Source organism: Heteronotia binoei, chromosome 8 (genome assembly GCF_032191835.1).
Source record: "Heteronotia binoei isolate CCM8104 ecotype False Entrance Well chromosome 8, APGP_CSIRO_Hbin_v1, whole genome shotgun sequence".
NCBI classification, from domain to species: domain Eukaryota; kingdom Metazoa; phylum Chordata; class Lepidosauria; order Squamata; family Gekkonidae; genus Heteronotia; species Heteronotia binoei.
In genome coordinates, this window is record NC_083230.1 from 51,668,953 (window position 1) to 51,689,631 (window position 20,679).

The following is a 20,679-nucleotide window of genomic DNA, read 5'->3' on the forward strand; positions in this document are numbered from 1 at the left end:
TATTTTATATGCTGACAGACAAACAGGTAGATGATAGATAGATAGATAGATAGATAGATAGATAGATAGATAGATAGATAGATAGATAGATAGATAGATAGATAGATAGATAGATAGATAGATAGATAGATGGATGTGACACTGATTTAGGGTAGTTCTGTAAGTATAGTGGGATATGGGGGAAAATATATAGTGGGATATGGGGGAAAATCCTATCCCCAGATATAGTCAGAGAAAATTAAGTATACTTGATGGCAATCAAATGAAGAGCCACAAACTTTTATCTATTTACTGAAGATCCCATTTATTTCAATGAGGCATAATGTTCTATCCTAAATATTTTACTTTTCAGTAACTTGCACTGAATACAGTGGGGTATGCTTTCTGGTAAATATGTTTAGGATTTGATGCTTTAATCTGCCTGTAGTTGTTTTCTTAAAAGAAATAACGTACATTACATAGAAATCACAGTGATTTCAATGAAAGTTACTTTTGTGTTTGTTTAGGATTAGGGTATTTATTGAAACACATTTGATTTTGAAATTCATGAAGACTCTTCAGATTTAATTTCTTAATTTTATGAAAGTTTTTAATGCCATTTTTATAATCCAAGCATGACATGCTTTGTTCTCTAACTTTAATTCATGCTGTGAATTTGTTAATATGCTAAATTTCACATGGGCTTCCAGCTGTGGCTGTCTGGTGTCAACAAAATGATTGTTGTGTGAAAGTGACTTGGATATTGCTTGTTGGCTGGTATTCAAATGACAGAAATAATGTTCAGTTCCTTGTGTGAGTGCTTTGCAACCTGCTGTCCTCATTATTTAAATGATTTGAGATCACAGAGCAGACTGAGGTTTTAAAAAATAAATGATGACTAATGACTTCAGATTTCTCAAAAAAACAAAAGATAATTCAGTAATTGTTTGTGCCTGTCACCTTTCCTCTGGGAAGGTATACAGTGACTTTGTGCACCCCTGGAAGTAAGCTGAACTAAACAGTCCTTGAACATTTGTGCTTATGTGATTTTGAGGTGAATCTAATGAATTGATCTTGAGAATGTGTTGTGACAAATGTCAGTGTTATTATTTACATCTTTTAAAATAAAGCAGTGTTAATTCACAATTCCAGGATCTATTGTTCAAAACATTGTCATCCCCTCCGCTTCATTGGTCAGCTTGTAAGAAGAATTCCACTGGGTATCTGCCATATAAAGAATAGTTGTGTGCATTAACCTTCAGTTATTCAGACCAGATGTTTAAGAAAGACTAACATTTCATACTTCTATCTGCATTTGAAGAACATTATAATGTGTAAAATGCAGTTTTATCAAAAACTGTGCTTTACTAATGACTTTTGGTTAATCCATAATGGCTTATCTATAGTAATAATTCTCTCATTGCCATGGCCAAACCGAGGATGATATTCACTAATATTTTGAGCACAAACGATTGGCCCATCACATGCCAGTTAGTGTCTCTGGCATCCTATTGGCAGACTTCCCCACCCCACCTACTCAGGCCCAGGAATGTAGAACAAGCTGCCAGAAGCAGTCTTACCTCAGAGACAGCCACATTTCTTAGCTCTTCTCTGTCAACCAGCTTCAAAAAGGGCTGCAGAACTCCTGCGGCCCCACAAAAGGCCCTATCAACAGCCCAATACCTTCACACAGATGGCCTCCCAGCACACACAGCCTCAGAAGGCCACTGCAATAGCCAGGGAGCCTGGCACCATCTCAGAGGGCATGGCTGTCCCGCCTTTACTGTCTTTCACTCCCTCCCTCTCCCTCCTCTCCTCAGCCTCGCTCCAAGATGGTTGTCTGAGAAGGAGATAGGGAAGCCTTCACAGGGTTGTTTATGTCAAAGGGGGGGAGAGAAATTAGAAGAATGATATTAGCTACTTTGTTTTCTCCCCTCACCCCCACACTGTGAAGAAAGACTGTCCTTTTCCTTAGAGGCTGCAGGGTTGCCAACTGCAGCTCAAGAAATTCTGCATGGCAGAGATCAGCTCCTTTTGAAGTGTGTGTGGGGGAAAGTGAATGCCTTCACTTGGGTGAGTCAGAAGACAGCAAGGCTGGGGGTGGGGGTGCACTCACCCAGAGGCCTTTAGTGGTACCCTTCCAGGTTGGTGGGACATTCCTAAGGAATCACTACAGGCCTCTGAGGAAAAGGCCTTTCCTCCTGGGGAACCGCTGCTGCCAATCTCCAGGTGAGAGGTGGAGATCTTTCAGAATTACAACTGCTCTTCAGATAGATGGCAGAGTTCAGTTCCCCTTGAGGTGGCAGGAGGGAGTGAATACCTTCACTTAGATGGGTGGGAAGTCAGTCAGACTGGGGAGGGGGGCACTCACCTAGAGGCCTTTAGTGGTACCTTTCCAGGTTGGTGGGAAATTCCTAAGGGATTACTACAGGTCTCTGAGAGAAGACCTCTCCTCCTGGGTAACCACTATTGCCAATCTCTAGGTGAGAGCTGGAGACCTCTCAGAATTACAACTGCTATCCAAATAGATCAGCTTCCCTTGAGGTGGGGGGGGGGGAACTGAATGCCTTCACTTGGGTGGGTGGAAAGACAGCAAGGCACTCATCCAGAGGTCTTTAGTGGTACCTTTCCAAATTTGTGGGAAATTCCCGGAGCTTCTGTTTATTTATTTATTTACATTAAATTTCTTTACCACCCTCTCCGCAAGCGGACTCAGGGCAGCTAACAGTCTGCGGTGGAATTTGAGGAGGACATATGAGTTAGGGCTTCAGAGTGGGATCTGCCAGACCCAGGTTCTTGCTGTGGAAGCTGACTGGGTGATTTTGGACCAGGCATAGACTTCCAGCCTAACCTGCCTCACAGGGTTGTTGTTCAGATCACATGGAGGGAGAGGAGAATGATGCAAACTGCTTTGCCCCCCACTACTGTGAAGAAAGACTGTCATTTTCCTATGTAGAAGCTGCAGGGAGGGGGAAGGTAAAGGAAAGTTGAAGTTAGAGGAGCAGATAAAGGAAAGGAGATAGGGTTGCCAACTCCAGGTTAGGGGTGGAGCCTGGAGAGGGTGGGGCTTGAGAAGGATAGTACCTCAGACAGGTACAATGCCATTTCCTTCTGGGGAGGCACTGGGGATCACTCAGATTTACTATGGACCATTTTTATGATGTAACCCATTCTGAGCCTGTTCTATGAGAAGGGCGGGCTAAAAATCGAATAAAATAAATAAAAATAAATAATTAGGGTTTGTAGAATCTTTCGGGCTCAAGTGTCGTGTTCTACTGGAGAAAGTTTTCCTTCCAGACGTTTCGTTCTCAGCTGCGGAGAACATCCTCAGTGGCGTTGCAGCTGGAGCAGGAGCTCTGACCTTCTTGGCTGCTGTGCATTAAGTGCAGCCAAGAAGGTCAGAGCTCTTGCTCCAGCTGCAACGCCACTGAGGATGTTCTCCGCAGCTGAGAACGAAACATCTGGAAGGAAAACTTTCTCCAGTAGAACACGGCACTTGATCCTGAAAGATTCTACAAACCCTAATGATGTTACCAGCCGTGAAAACCTGAAATCTTTGATAAAAATAAATAAATTTACAACTGCTCTCTAGATGGCAGAGATTAGATCCCCTTGAGGTTTGTGTGTGTGTGTGGGGGGGTCAATGCCTTCACTTGGGTGGGTAGGAAGACAGCAAGGATGGCAGGCACTCACCCAGAGCCTCCTTCTAGAGCCTGTTGTATTTTTCTTCACAATGGGCCTTACTCCTAGTCATATACATATTCCGCATTTCCCTTCCTCCTATCCAAAGCTCCATGACTTCCAGAGTACACACACAAACACACACACACATCCCAATGCCCAACTCAAGCCTCTGAACCTAGAAACTCAGAATTCAGGGAGTGCATTACTTCCATGACATCAATGCCCTCTAAGAAGGGATTTTTAGAAATTTGACCCCTTAGGGGGTGAAAGGGGTAAAGCATGTTTTCACAAAGGGGTAAAACTTTGCTGTGCTACTGGCAGGCTGCTGCCTGCTTGCACACACCTCTCTCTGACTGATCAGCTGTGCAGCTCTGTGTTCTGAGGTGAAAATCAGATAACAGAGATTGCAGACAGTTGAAGACAGGTGACCTTAATGACTCATCAATGCCCAGCTGAAACCCCTGGACATAGAAACTCAAAATTCGGGGAGTTCATTTCTTCTGTGGTTGGTGGTATAATATAGTGGGTTCCATGCAATGAAGAGGTGAGGTGGTAGCGAACATAGCTCTTTTTATTTGCACAACATCATATAGGGCTGCACTCAAAGACTAACTACTAGGCCAACAGGGCCAACTATATATACATTCCAGGTTCCTGTGCTAGCGTCCTATTTCAGGGGTCCTCAGCCCCCGGGCCGTGGACTGGTATGGGTCCATGGCCTGTCAGAAACCAGGCTGAGAAGCCTGGCCACCCCCCCCCCACGATGCTGTGCAGCCTCGCCACCCCGTCTCTTCCTCGCAGCGCCTCCTCCACCATCCTCCATTTCTACCATTTTAAGGTAGAAGAAGGGGCTGTGAAGCGCTGCCTTCCCCAGCTCCTTCAGAACTAACACCCCTCCCTGCGCTGATGTCGGCAGGAAAAACCTCTGTAGCAGCAGCCGGAAACCCGCTGAAGAAGCAGCCTTACGCTTGCCTCCTCTCCACTTCCTTCCTGGGTGTGGGAAGGATATGGGGTGGAGACAAGGGCAGCGCCATTTCTTCAGTGGGTTGCCAGCTGCTGCTATGGAGGTTTTTCCTGCTGAAATTAGAACGAGGGGTTAGCCCTTAATAAGCTGGGGAAGGAGGCGCTTCACCGCCCCTCTTCTGCCTTAAAATGGTAGAAATGGAGGGCGGAGGAGGAAGTGCCGCAAGGAGAGACGGGGAGGCTGTATGGCCGCGGGGGGCGGGGAGGCTGCACGGCCCGGGAGAGGCGGGAGGCTGCATGGCTGTGGGGGAGAGGCTGCACATTGCAGCAGGGGGCGTGGAAGGGTCTGTGGGGTGTCACGGGGGCAGGGCCGAATTTAGTGCTCCCACCCTGCCAGCCCTGGGGCCATGGTGGGTGGGCTGGCCCTGGTACTTGTCCCCGGCACCACAAAAGTTGGGGACCACTGTCCTATTGAACCATTCAAACCAGCAAGGGGCCATGATTGGAGCAGGGCAGCAAGGATTTGGATCCTACTACCCATTGTTCCAGAGTCCCCAAGCTCAGTCCTGCAGGCTACAATGAGCCGGGTGAGAACTCCATATAATAGACACATTACTATCACATATATAACATCCTTCCCCTGCAAGTTCACAAGCCTAGCAAACATAGGCCCATAGGTAGGCTGGCTGCGATGCTCCCGCGTGGAACTCCAATGCTCCGGAGCAGGCAGAGGAGCGGTCATGATTTCCATGGTGGCAAGTGAGGAACTGGAGATGCAGGGCTTCTGGCCAGTGGTTCCGGGTTAACTATGGTCACTGGCTCTGCCCAGAAGGCGGGGGCTGGAGCCTCTGGCTTGGCCGCATCAGTAAGGGAAGGAATCGGAGCAGCAGGCTGGTTGTTGGGACTGTAGTCTTCGACCGCTTCCTCGGGGGCTTTTCATGATCACAACTGGTCTGTGTGCTGCCTTAAAATGGACCCACCCTCTGTGGTCACTTCATACATTACTGACCCAAGAACCCGGGCGTCCCTTGCTAGAATCCATGCTGCCCCTCAAAAAGTTCTTATCTATGACCAGGTGCCCTGTATCTAGCCCATGGGATGCCCTGACTACCTCTGGTACCTCCTGGAGGTCCAAGGCCAGGCCCAGGTGTAAACGGCCCAGTAGGGTGGACAACTGACGGCCCATTAAGACTTTGCTGGGCTGCAGCCGGTGGCGGTGAAAGGGATCGCATGCTGGGCCAGTAAGAACTCTGCAAGGCAGGCCTCCAAGTCCCTTTGGATGATGCGGCAGAGCAATTTCTTTGTCATCCGCACCATCCTTTCGGATTGGCCATTGGTGGCCAGGTGAAAGGGAGCAGACCTAATATGCCTGATAAGGTTACAGGCGGAAAAGTCCTGGAATTCCCCTGAAGTGAATGCCAGCCACCCATTGTCGGAGACCAACGAGTCCGGTAGGCTGTGTGTGGTAAAGAACTAACGGAGGCCACAGATGTTGGCCCGGGAGGAAGTGGAAGCCACCAGAAGCACCTCCAACTGTTTCAAGTGGGAGTCCACTATCAGAAAGAAAGTCTGTCTCTGGAAGGGCCCCACAAAGTCCAGATGTAAGCGGGACCAGGGGTTGCGTGTGGACTCCCAATGCTGAGTTGGTGCTTGGGGAGGTGCCAATCAGGTCTCCTGGCAAGGCTGGCATCTGGCGACCCAGGACTCAATCATGTCATCGATCCCAGGTCAGCAAACATAGCTGTGGGCGAGTGCCTTCATTCGCACGATCCCCAGATGGGTTTCATGCAGTGCTGTGAGGACTTGCTGCCACAGTGCCCATGGCACCACAACCCTACTCCCCTTATGAACTGATAGCTCATCCCAGCGGGGAACAAATTCTGGGGCCACCAGGCCTGTGGGTCATCCCCTCCACACCCAGTCCAAAACCTGGGAGAGGATTTTGTCCTTAGGTGAACATTGGGCAATGTCCCTAGCATGAACCGGATGGTTCGGGAGGGACTCTAGCAGTAGGATCTGGTGCACCGGGGCAGGATCCGGGTCCTCCAATTGCAGTGGCAGGTGGCTCAGAGCATCTGCATGGCCCATCGCTTTCTGGAGAGCGTACTGGTACCTCGCAAGGAAGATGGACCACCACAAAACCTTGGGTGACAGCATTTGGGGTGTTCGGCAGTCGGGGGTGAATAGGCCTAGCAAGGGCTCATGGTCCATAAGAATGCTGAAGGGCTGGCCATAGAGGTATTCATGGAATTTTTTTACTCCCATCATGATAGCCAAACCCTCCTTATCAATCTGCGCAAAGTTGCACTCTGGTTTCTGTAGAGTCCTTGAATAATAGGCTACCAGGATCTCGCGGCTGTCTGGCAGCATGTGAGCGAAGATTGTATCCACCCTGTAGGGGGAGACGTCGCAGGCCAAGATGACGGGCAGCTACTCGTCAATGTGCGCCAGCCAGCTATTAGATGTAAGAATGTCCTTCACTGCCTGAAAGGCGGTGGCTTGCCAGCAACCTCAAACCTGCGGAACCCATTTGTCCAGGAGCCTATGCAAAGGCTCTGCTACCGCCACCTTGTGGCGGGAGTAAGGAATGATAAAAATTTAGGAGGCCAAAGAAAGCTTGTAAATCAGCCTTGTTGGTGGGGGCTGGTGTGTCACAAATGGCCTTTATTTTGTCTGCTGGGTGGATTCCACTCACATCCACCGTGTAGCCCCAAAAGTCTATTGTGAGGACTCCCATCATACATTTCTTCCTCTTTACTTTAAAGCCCACCTCATTGAATTGCTGAAGCACTGTGCAGAGGCAGAAGCAAGTTCTGTGACCACAGCGATCAGCACATTGTCAAAGAATGGCTGGACCCTGGGGATACCTTTTAAGAGGGAGTCCATTAAGTTTTGAAAGATCCCCAGGGCCACACTGACTCCGAACTGAAGGTGCTTTACCCAGAAAGCACTCTGATGTGTCACAATGGTTTGGACCTCAGCTGTGGTGGTGTCCACTGGGAGCTGCTGGTATGCTTGGGCCAGATCCAGCTTTCTGAACATTTTGGCACCTGATAGAGAAGCCAGGACATGACTGACCACCAGGCATGGCCCTGCAGCGCCTTGTTGATAATTCATTTGTAGTCCTTGCAGATGCGGACGCTATCATTGGGTTTCACTGGGGTGATGATAGGGGTCTCCCATCGTGCGTTAGCAACTGGCTCCTGGACCGCTTGTGCCACAAGGTGGTCTAGTTCCTCCTTGATTTTTGGTTTCAAGGCAAAGGGCACCCGCCAGGCCTTCAGCTGTATGGGCTGCACATTGGGGTTGATCTGCAGTATCACAGGGGGTCTCCATCTTGGCTGGCACAGTCCATTGTGGAATGCATAGCTTGGAATGTCTGGCAGGATGCACACCAAGATAAGCTTGATGTCTTTATGGAAATGTCCGTATTGCACACCGGATACATGGAGCTCCCACTTCACTCTCATGGCATCTGGAGGCACAGAAAGATGACTGCAGATGTTGTTGGCTCATGTAATGGCTCCAATCAGGAAGGGCTGAAAATCGCATAGCTGGACAGCTCTTAGTGGTCACGTGATCTCTTACTCTGCAGAACCAGGTATTTGCGCAAGATAAACTGAGAGTTCATCCCATTGGGTCGGGCCCCGTCCATGAAGATACTGCTTTGGTGATTAAAACCTGTACACCTCGCTCAGGCCTAGCAAGCTGGTAACATGGCCTATTCCCATGAGTAGATGTGTGCAAGCTGGAACTCCAGGCGACCTGGCACCCTAACTAGAAATCATGATGTTCTCATAAATGTCAGGTAGGAGGTTTTGGCTCACAGAGCCTAAAGAGGATGGGATTTGAGGAGGGGTGGGACCTCAGACAAGTACAATGCCATAGACTCCACCAGCCAAACCAGCTACTTCCACCTGGAGAAGCATTGTTGCCACTCTCCATGTTTGGGCTGGAGATCACTCAGAATTACAACTGCTCTCCAGATGGCAGAGATCAGCTCCCTTGGAGAAAGTGACTGCTTTGCACGGTGGACTGTGTCATTATACCCTGCTGATGTCACTTCCTTTCTGCTTTGGTCCACACCACAATGTGATTTCAGATCAGTCACAGAATTTCAGTCTAACCTATCTCACAGGTTTGTTGTGTAGATCAAAAGGGAGAGAGGAGAATGATGTAAGCTGCTTTGGATCACATTGTGGAGAAAGTATGTATTTTTCCTAGGTAGAGGCTGCAGAGAGGGGGGAGGAGATGGAAAGCTGAAGTCAGATCAGTTTCCCTACAGGAAATGGCCGCCCTTAAGTGGGTGGGAACACACCAAAGTTGGGAGGAGTGAATGCCTCCACTTGGGTAGAGTGGATGGGAAGAAAGTGGGAGGGGGCAGTCACCCGGAGCCTCTTTCTAGAAGCTGTTGTATTTCCCCTCACAATGGGCCTTATTCCTACTGCTGTTATATTACAAAACCAATTCCAAAAACAAAACACCCTTCCTAAAACACAAAAAAATTATATATCCAGAAGCATTATAACTGGATTAAAGGTAGTTAAATACCATAGCGAAGCACGGGTTTGTTGATATCCTGTTATACATTCTGAGAACTTGTATGCTTTGGCAGAATATGTCTGCCTTATTGTGTCATCTCTCTGACAGCAGGAGCGTGTGCTGAGTGCAGGTAGACCAAAGCAGTAACTTGCCTTAGCAACAGGAACGTCGATATGAAGAGCCAACACACCAGTTTGGTAGTATAACATACCATGTATTATACAGATATTTACAGTGAAGTTATATACAAATACAGTCCAGAGTAGCAAAGTGCTTCACCAGTAATCCATATACATAGAGAGAAAAACCACTCTGGTACTCTGCTGCTTATATAGGACAGCCCACCAATCAGCTAAACTGCCGACTCCTCTGAACAGATCCAGATATTACCAGATATTACCATCATCCAGGTTAATTAGTCCTGTGACTCTTGTCATGTGATTAGCTGTCACTTTGGCAGTTCTTGATCTAGCATGCTTCACAGCAGGCTACATAATACTAACACTCTCCACCGGCTTTACTGTCCTTTTAATAAGTTGTATGGCTGACAAGCACCCCTATTAAATAAGAAGGTATTAAAGGACAGTGGAGACATTCTGTATCATGAGAGACCTTAGTTATGGAAGAGTTATAACTAAAAAAAATAGGAAATTAAAAATGTGTACCAACTGCTTATGATATCTTAACTATGTTTTGTAGCTGATGTATGAAAAAATGACATTTTTGTTTTATCCTTTGCCAGAGATATTTCATGTTATTATTAGGTAGATGTTTCATATTAATTTTGCATAGTTGTCATTTTCTTTTTAAAAATCCATATTGTGGAATGTAGGAGGCTTTTAGTGTTAGATTGTGTTGATGTTGGCATTTCTAGCTCTCTTATAGTTTGGGTGCTTCTGTGTCAATTGTTCATTGAAACTGTTTGAGATTAGTAAATCTTAGTTTGCTTGTGTATGTGTTTAGTGCCATCAAGTAATTTCCAATTTATGGCAATCCTATGAAGTAATGTTTTCCAAAACATCCTATCATTAATAGCCTTGCTCAGGTCTTGCAATGAGGGCCATGACTCTCCTCCAGCACCACATTTCAAATGAATCTACTTTCTTCCTGTCAGCTTTCATCACTGTTCAGCTTTCTTGTTACAGATATTGGTGAAATATGTCAATTGTGTTTAATTTATGTGAAATTGCAATAAATTAAAAATGAATGGCAGATGCCATAGTGTTTATAACTCTATTGTGTGATCCTATCTAATATTCTAGAGTACCCTACACAACATTATGCTATAGCAGTAGTTTTATACTGTTGCAGAAAATATCAACCATTGTTGAATGAAGAACTAGAGCTGGCTTAATGTTTCCTCAGTGGTTTGAAAGATTAAAATATCTACCCTGTCTATTCTCAGATGCTTATTGATTCCTTATCTAAAGCAGGGGTGTCAAACATGTGGCCCATGGGCTGGATCCAGCCCACAGAGGGCTCCAATCAGGCCCTCCAACAACTGGCTGTTGTCTGCTTCATTCTCCCTTGCCTGCTGTGTTCAGTCGCCATTTTGTGTTTCTCCCCAGCGATCAGCCTGACAGCAAAGCAGCCTTTCTTGGCTCCTTCCCTCTTCCCTTCCTTTTCCCAAAGGGTGGAGGAAAGAGGAGGAACCACAGCCAATGAAAGAGCCTAGCTCTGTAGCTCTGCTGGGTGATTAAGTTTGCCAGACTCAATTAATCACCCTGCAGAGCTACTGAGCACAGCCTCTCTTCCTTCCTGGCTGAGGCTCCTCCCTCTCCTTGTGCCCTGCGGGAAGGAAGGAAAGAGACAGAGCTTTCTTTGTCCAGTTCTCACTGTTGGGAGAAATACAAAGAGCACTTTTAAGACTAGTGAGGTTTTATTGAAGGTATGAGCTTTTTGCCTTGTTACAGAGAGAGGGAGGGGAGGGAGATTTGTTGGACTTGTTATGGGTGCAACTGGGTTCTCATCTTTTTCATTGTATTCATGCCCTCCTGTCTTTCTCAATAGGAAAGTATGTGAACTATTTAGAAGAGAAATAGCAACAAGCTTAGCATTAGGCTGAGTGTATGTGTGTCTAGCCCAGGTTTACCCAGGAAATTTCCATTGATTTTTCTTTCACATTTTCCTTTGATTGGGGATCTTGAATTTAGACTTCGCAGATAGTAGACTGATACTAATCATTGTACATGGCTGTCTCTGTTCTTATACTGCCACATAGGAGTTGTAGTTATTTTTCTGGAGAAGACTATAGTTTTGCAGACAAGCACATAGCCCTCAGTCTGTGCCATGGTGTCTTCACATAATCTTGACCAGCACATGAAGCAACTTATGTACAAAAGCTCACAATGCCCAGATGCTTCATGTTTTCCTCTAGGTCTGAGGCTCAAAGCATTGACTATGAGATCTTGGTAATGAATGTCAATAAATCAAAAGTAGGTTTGCAACTTATAGATGTGCACACTTGAACAGCACTTGAACAACATATTCAAGATTGGTACAGCAGACATTGTCTGCAGTTTTTGATGCAATAATTCATAGCAAGAGATGACATTTATCAGACTGTAAAACAAAATATTGCAAGAGTGCTAATGTTTTAAGTAAAAAAAAATTGTTTGTGCCCCCTTTATACAGTTTATATGTCCGCTACCTGGCTTTATATCTTATGACACAATTGGCCTTATTTATGTCAAATCCGGCCCTCATAACAAATGAATTCAACACCCCTGATCTAAAGCTTCAAATACATGGAGATCTTTGATGTTTCTTGTACACAAAGCTTAAAGGTCAAAGCCTCGATGTAGCTACTACAGCGCACCATTCTGTCTGCTATACTAGTTACCTAATTTAAGGGCTATGCATTTTTAAAGAATATGTATACTCCTCATGCAGCCTGAAATGATTCAGTGTATTCTACCCCTTACAGCTGAATTATCCTGCATATGTAGATTAGGTCATAAATATGCAGATCAGGTCATAAATCTGCTCACACAGGGAATCTTTTATGTTCAGTGAGCAAAGGAATATACTATGTTGTATAGAAGGAAATACTTTTGTGCTCATACATCTTTTCACAGAAATGAATGGCATATGCCTATCTATGTGGAACTGTGATTGGGCCTCAGGCCAGAAAGGTATAGGATCAGTTTAGCATGCTAGCAGTACCATCCTAAGCAGACCAGTGAAGTCAACAGAGAGATCCAGTTTGGTGTAGCGGTTAAGTGTGCGGACTCTTATCTGGGAGAACCGGGTTTGATTTCCCACTCCTCCACTTACAGCTGCTGGAATGGCCTTGGGTTAGCCATAGCTATCAGAGGAGTTGTCCTTGAAAGGGCAGCTGCTGTGAGACCCTTTTCAGCCTCACCTACCCCACAGGGTGTCTGTTGAGGGGGGAGAAGATATAGGAGATTGTGAGCTGCTCTGAGTCTGTGATTCAGAGAGAAGGGTGGGGTATAAATCTGCAGTCTTCTTCTAGATTTAGAAAGGTGTAACTTGGATGATGATTGTACTGTAGTTTTTGCTGAACTCATAATTAATTGTATAATTTTATTATTTATTTTGTGCCTTACACTGGACATTTTTTTGCTCCTATGAACAGCTAGTTGTTCCAGCAATGGAAAATAATGTGTAACAATTGTTATATTCATATGTAAGTGTTATGGTTTATTAGCTGCCCACTTCCCAATAGCCTTCTTTCTATACCTACAAGTTCTTTTTGTTGTTGTTAGTCTTCACAAAGTATGCAACAAGAGTCTGTCAGTATGTGGGATGTTTTAAAATCTTTTATTTTCTTGTATTTTGACATGTAATTATTAATAAGAATCCTATAATTATTTTAAAAGGAATATTGAAGAAAAGCATATTAAATACAGTGAAACTGTAAGTGTGGAAAACAACTCAACCCTTTCTTTTGTGAATTATGTTTACAGGGTGCAGCCTTAATTCGAATGCTGGCTAATTTTATGGGTCACTCAGTGTTTCAGATGGGCCTACAAGTATGTAGAAAATATTCTTTCTTTTCTTGTGTATTTGTGTTTGTGACAGTGTATTTTACTGCATATATTTCTGCCAGTTTTTGAAATCACAGCTGTTATATTAGCAGCATACATGGAAAGTGGAATAAATTAGATTGTGGGAACAATCCTAAGAAGATCTACTCAGAAGTAAGTCTAATTTTATTCAGTGGTGCTTGCTCCCAAGTAAATGTTGTTAGGATTGCAGCAGCCCATGTTACTTAATTACCCCAGCAAGTGACAGTGGTATGTGCAATTTTTGAAGTGTGAGAATTCTGCTTTTTATATCTGAAGCTATTAATGCTATATATTGATTTTATTTTTTGCAATTCATAGCTTCTTAAGTTTAATGTTTTCTATCTGAAAACAGAAAAGGAGATTAGGGTTTGTAGAATCTTTCGGGCTCAAGTGTCGTGTTCTACTGGAGAAAGTTTTTCTTCCAGACGTTTCGTTCTCGGCTGCGGAGAACATCCTCAGTGGCGTTGCAAACGGAGCAGGCGCTCTGACCTTGAGATTGTTTTGTTTAGTTAAGTAAATATTATTAACTTCTATCTAATTCGAAGTTGTAGCTCAATCCAAATTATTTATAATTTTCTTTTTACATATTAACAGATTAGTAACATATTGGCTAAAATTTGCATTATTGTATATCACATTACATTGTACCTCTGAATTTAATCCAATAAAACATATTATATTAAAAGTTTTATTCTGGATAAAAGCTTTCATGTGCGTTTCCACAAAACTTATACCCAGAATAAAACATTGTTGGTGCCACTGGAATCAAACTTTGTTATGCTGCTTCAGACCAACGTGGCTAGGCATCTAAATCTATGAGAATGAACACATAGTATTTGCAGCAAAACATGTATTTCTGGAAACTGATGTTATATTGATGAGACTCTCCCACCATCATTGAACCTGTTGTGCTTTACTTTTACTCTTGATGAAATTTATCAGTTGCCTTAATCAAGTTTCAAAAACTAATTTTGCTTCTAAAAAGGATTTTAATAACCAACACATCTGGACGAGAAGCAAAAAATTTTGAATGGTGAGAAATCCACTTTGCTTCTTGCTCTTTTCAGGAATTATTCCAAGTAAATTAATGTTCTCAAAACAATTTAAAAGCATACAAACCAAAGCAGAAAAACAATACAACTCCCTTTATTCCACTGAAACCTGTTGGAGCAAATCAAGTAACAGGCAGCTGTGATTGATGAATTATGTATGATGCAGTCTGTTACTTAGAGGTGTCCTTTAAAACAAATTGATGTTCACCTGAAATACAATTATGCTAAAATGGAAAGAGCAATCAATCTTATCTGTTCTTAGTAAGCTTTTTCAATCTGAAATTTAAATAAACTACATCTGGGATCAGGTCATATTTTAGCATGGTAATTTTATTTTCAACCCAATAGACAGAAGGGGAAAGTATTTAAAAAGTTACATAAACATACTGCATGCATTGTGTAAAAATGTATTTAATTTGACAACAATATTATTATTTTATTTCTCTTGCAAATGTATTTCCATTGAAATTTGGTGTGACTTTATTATTGTTTTTGAAGATAATTAAGTTATAATTACATGAAAACTTCTGTGTTATCCCTCCCACCAATTTTCTGTAATATATATTCTTACAGTTTTCTAGCCAAGCTTCCCAACAGATATTTGAGGAAGGCCACAGTTGCTACAATAAGGGAACAGGAAGCCCCTTGTCCATCTTCAGGTCCAATTTTGGACCACTTCAGCCAGCTCTTTCAGGAAGATGCCAACAGGATTCTGTCAGCTGTGAAGCCAACCACCAATCTCCTTGATCCATGTCCATCCTGGCTGACTAAATCATGGAGGGATGGCATCCAGGACCCTCCTGGTGAAATTATTAGCTTGTCCCTTTCTTCAGGGACTTTCCTGGAGAGGTTGAAGGAGGTAGTGATTTGACCACTTTTGAGAAAACCAATTTTGGACCCTTTGGTCCTGGCCAACTACCACCCAGTGTCCACCCTTCTTTTCCTGGGTAAGGTAGTTGAGAAGGTGGTAGCTGATCAGTTTCAGGCTTTCCTGGAGGATGCATCTGTCCTTGATCCATTTTAGTCCACTTTCTGTCCAGGCTATGGGATGGAGACAGCATTACTCACCCTCACAGTTGACCTCTGGAGGCATCTGGATCAAGATGGGTCAGCACTGCTGTATCTTCTTCGTGGTCTCTGTGCTTCACACTGATGGGATATAGTGCGCCTGTGCCGATCCCGATTGGTACTTCAAAGCCTAAGAAAAAAGGATTTTCACGCCCGCCCCACCGGACATGCGCGGCTTCCCACCGCGCATGCCCACTGGGCCAGGCATGAAGATTCTGCCAGTTCCTTTCTGATCACCACACATACAGGATCATTCTCCTGTCTCTCGTCGGTACTTACCTTCATCGCCTTTTTCCTACAGATTTCTCCGGCTACTTCACTCTTCTCTTCGTCCAAACCTGCGAGAAAAACAAGGACACTTAGTGCGTAAGTTTTTCTAGCTCATCTCCTCCCCAGAGGGGGGGGGGCACCTTTCATCTCTCTCTCGAATGCATGGAAAGACTGTGCGGGTGCTTCAAACGCTGCAAGAAGTGCGGCAGCAAACTCCCTTCCCCAGACGGCCACGACCTTTGCCTCCTTTGCCTTGGAGAGGGACACTGCCCGGAGACCTATATACACTGTGCAAAGTTCTCCCGACAGACATGGAAAAATCACGCCACACAACTTTGAATGGTGCTTATGGAGGCTGCGCTCACCCCCGGTATGCAGTCCCAAGTCGACTCGGGACGTACGTCGACATTGACCTTGTCCACGCCGACCCGTCCGGCACAGCTCCCTCTGATGCCAACAGGTCGGTGCGGAAACACTTGGCCCCGGCACTGACCTCGGAACCCTTCACTCCTGCTAAGAAACGCAGAGAGGGAAAGGAGCATAAGAGGGACAAGAACAAAAAGCACAAGCATTCCAAGAGCCCTCGCAAAGACTCGAGCTAATCCACCACCCCGGCCGGCTTGGTGGCAGCAGGCAAGGTCCCTCCGTTGCAGCTTCTCACCTCCCTGATTTGGCAGGCTCCCCTGTAGCGGTTACCCCAGGAGGAACTGTCAGACTTCGAGATCAATCTTACACAGCAGACATCTCACTCCACATTCTCTAGCACTGAACCAAGTCCCTCACAGAAACTGGATCAACAGGAGCAGGTACCCACTTCCCCATTGCTTCCGCAGCGACTGTGCACACCGATAGAGGCCCCCCCTTCCGAAGGCTCTGGAAGATTGAGCCCCTCAACTTCCACAGCTGTCGATGCACTGGGATCAAAGGCAGTGGCAGTATCTCTATGGCTCATACCCCATGTCATCAGGTTTTCCGTGGCTGCCACGCCTGCCACCAGATTGGGACTCATGCTCGGTTGCATCTTGCCACTCTTGCTATCAGGATCTACACTGGATTTGGGACCCTCCTGCAAAGTGCTCGGTGGAAAACCTACCCGCTCCGCAACCCAAATGCATCTCAACGCCGATAACTTCACACCGACCCTCGACACTGAGGACTCCAGAGCTGCAGAAACAGCCCTCAGAACACAACTTGGCCTCTTCCCATTCCGACCCTGATTCAGACTCGAACCACCCTAGCCGACGGGACTCCGACACCGAACCATCTCCGCTTCAGCAATTCATAGAGGAGTCACCGGTCTTGCCATACGAAGACCTCCGGGCTTACATCGTTTTCTTTAAACATATGACCCATTCCTTATCACTGCTTATTTTGCAGCCGAAGCCCCTCGTCACTGACACAGTATTTGACATTGTCCAGCGGGACCCATCCACACTGGTAGCCTTGCCCATGACTTTGGCGCTCCTCCAGGCAGCCAAGGTTTCATGGCCAAAACTGGCTTCAACCCCGGTTTCCAACAGACGCGCAGATCATATGTACAAGACACAAGAAGCAGAGGCTTCTTTTCTCTTAAGCCACCCCAGACCTAATTCCGTCATGGTATCCTCTTCTTCAAAGAGTAAGCGCACACACTCCACTCCCCCTGGTAAGGAAGGGAAGAAACTCGACTCCTTTGGTCGAAAGGTCTACTCAGCGGGCGCCTTGGGAATCAAGACAGCCAACTATGAGGCATGCATGGCCAGGTATCAATATGCCCTCTGGGAAAAGTCAGCAGACATCTTACCTTCCCTCCCAAAGGACAATGCTGTAGAGGTGAGATGACTCCAGAAAGAGGGCATGCTCGTTGAGAAACACCCAATTCAACGTGGTCAAACATTCAGTGGATGTCTTCGGCAAGATGCTGACAACAGCAGTTACCATCTGCCGCTATACATGCCTTCACATCACGGCTCTACCCCAAGACACAAGAACGTGGATCGAGGACCTTCCCTTTGAAGGGGACAGTCTGTTCAGCTCAACCACAGACACGGTCCTCCAGGACTCGGACAAGAGCATCAAGACTTCCAAGAACCTGGGAATCTCCACCTCATCTCACTCGAAGTCCAAGACTTGGTCGAAGTCCTGGCTTAAAAAGCCGTTCTCTAAGTCACCTCCTGAGCAGATGTGAACCCAGCGCTCCCATCCAAGCCACTCCAGACCATCGTAGGGGAACAAACAAAAGTTTTCTCCATAACAACAACACAGGCAGAAAGCGGACAAAATGCCCAAACAGGGCCTTTGACTCTCTTCCAGTGCTACCACCCTCTCCCACCCGCCTATCCCTGTACTTATCTGCATGGAAATACATCACCACCGATAGCTGGGTTCTATCCATCATAGGGCACCGCCATCGAATCAAATTTCTCCAGCGTCCCCTGCCATTGGGTCTAATAACAACACCTCCCTCGGAGATCCTCCTGCAGGAAGTCAACAACCTCATATCAAAACAGGCCATAGAACTGGTTCCTCCGACCTCCCCTTGGGGATTTTACTCCCAGTATTTTACTGTTGCCAAGTGGGATGGGGACCACTGATCCATTTTGGACCTTCAGACCCTAAACGAATACATTGTACACAAAAAGTTCCGTATGACATCCCTTCAGTACATCCTCCCTCTACTGGATCGAGACGCTTGGATGGCTACTTTGGACTTGAAGGACGCGTACTTCCATATTACTATCCACCTCCTCTTCCGGCAGTACCTGTGTTTTGCTGTTGGGGACAGATGTTTCCAATACACCTCACTCCCTTTCGGGATCTCAACCACCCCCTGGGTCTTTACGAAGACGATGGTCATCATCGCCGTTTATCTTCATCCTCAGGGGAAATCATAATATTCTCTTATATAGACGACTGGCTGGTAGTGGCCTCAGCAGCGGACACTCTCCGGTCGCATCTCAACACCATCTTCCACCTTCTCAGAGACCTGGGGCTCCAGGTCAATTCACTGAAATCCCACCTCGTCCCATCCACGAGAGTGCGGTTCATAGGAGCCATTCTGGACTCTCTCCTCGGCTGAACCTTTCTTCCTCGGGAATGAGCAGATGCACTGATTGCCCTCATCTCCGAGATCAGGGGTCAGGGCGAGACTTCAGTGCTCCAGATACAACGGCTTCTGGGACTGATGGTGTCAACTACGGCAGTACTCCTCCACGCCCGTCTCCGTATGCGACCACTGCAGTTGTGGTTCGTGCGAGTGTTTCAACCAACTCGTCACTTGCAGTCCCGTCGCCTGACACTACCAGCTCACATTCGACTCTCCCTGACATGGTGGGAGAAGAGTCTCAACTTACTCCGGGGCGCTCCTTTTCCACTATCAGCTCCATCTGCGGTGGTGACGACGGACGCTTCCTTATGGGGCTGGGGGGCACATCTGAATGGCCTTTGTGTCGGCGGCCCTTGGGAGCCTCACCTCCGGAGTCATCACATCAACTACTTGGAGCTTCTAGCAATACGGTACGCCCTGCACTCTTTTCACCATCTCCTACATGACTGTGGTCTCCTTCCTGACAGACAACACCACTGCCCTCTACTACATGAACAAACTCTTTGCCAGTTGGCCAGCAGCATTTGGGAGGACTGCCTTCAATGGGATGTCCATCCGGTGACGACACATCTCCCAGGCATCCAGAACACTGTGGCAGATGCCTTGAGAAAGGGAAGCTCCACCTTCCATGAGTGGGAGCTCAACTGAAGGTACTTCAGCCCTCTCTTCGGTGATTGGGTCATCCAGTTATAGATGTCTTCGCAACCAGACGCAATGCCAAATGCCCGAACTTTAGTTCCAAGGGAGGTCACGATCCCCTATCTCTAGGGGACGGCCTACTTTATCCATGTGGGGGGGTAAGCATCTCTTCTTTTTCCCCCCTCTGCCCTTACTAACCAGAGTAGTAGCCAGAGTCCAAGCCCAGAAACCTACAGGGATCTTAATTGCCCCCTGGTGGCCATGGCAACCCTTGTTTCCAGTCCTCCTTCGATTGTCTGCCCAAAATTTCCATCAGTTCCCACCGGAACCAGATCTGTTGGTGGCACATGGAAGTTGCCTCCTGCACCACAATGTCCCACACCTGAAACTCACGGCGTGGCAGCTACGATGATGTCCATTCGAGAGCGTATCGATCACGTCCTCCTAAATAGTAGGCGTCCTACGACCAGGTGCTCCTATAAGGGCAAGTGGAAAGCCTTCCTGAAGCATAAGGCCATGCTGCCAGCCTCTCTACAGGACACGCCCCTGACACCAGTCTTTAGCTTCCTCCTTGTGCTACTGGACGGAGGTCTCGCCCTTTCTTCGCTTCACGTCTATCTGGCAGCTATCCCTGCCACTCATCCCTGACAATCATCCAAGCTCCACCTCAGATCATCTGGCTGAGGCATAGATCTGACTTCATAGATGCCATGTCAGTTTTTGCTCATCCGTTGGTCAAGAAGTTGCTGAAGGGCCTTGCCCGTCTTGTACCAGTGCATAGATGTCCAGCTACCCCCTGGGACCTCCCACTGGTACTTTATTGCCTCTCTCTGCCTCCTTTCGAGCCTATGGTGATGACTTCTCCCCATCTTCTGGTGTGGAAAACCACTTTCATTGTTGCAGTCACCTCCTCCAGGAGGGTGGGGGTGGGAGAGCTTCGCTGCGATCCACCTCACATCTTGTTCTCGTACAGTGGGGTCTGCCTGATCCCCGACTTGGACTTTCTTCCCAAGGTGGTGTCAGAATTCCACCTATCTGCAGACATTAACCTATCCACTTTTCCCCCTAATCCTATGACTGCTGAGGAGCAACGCCTGCATACATTGGACGTCAGGCGGGCGCTCTCCTTCTACCTACATTGCACCAAAGGGTCTAGGAGGTCTACCTCGCTTTTTGTCTCCTACACTTCTGGCATGCTCGGGCAGAGCATTTCCTCCCAGCGCTTATCGAAGTGGATTGTTGAGACCTTAAGAACTTGCTACTTGTTAGCTAAAAGACCTCTGCCGGGACCTGTGCAAGTGCACTCCACCAAGGCAGTGGCTTCATCTACAGCTTTCCTCAAGAGAGTGCCACTACAGGAAGTCTG

The 20,679-nt window shown here is 46.5% G+C and overlaps 1 protein-coding gene across 3 annotated transcripts in view; it reads left to right on the top strand.

Annotated features, from left to right (window-relative positions):
* Window positions 1–20,679, top strand: part of TRHDE (thyrotropin releasing hormone degrading enzyme) — a 450,694-nt gene that overhangs the window by 259,766 nt on the left and 170,249 nt on the right. For 2 of the 3 annotated variants that reach the window (XM_060245086.1, XM_060245084.1), the window contains one exon: window positions 13,098–13,163. The exons of the other annotated variant lie outside the window; for it this stretch is intronic. In XM_060245086.1, coding sequence (XP_060101069.1) covers window positions 13,098–13,163 — 66 coding nt within the window. The remainder of the gene's footprint in view (window positions 1–13,097; window positions 13,164–20,679) is intronic. 3 annotated transcript variants of the gene reach the window in all.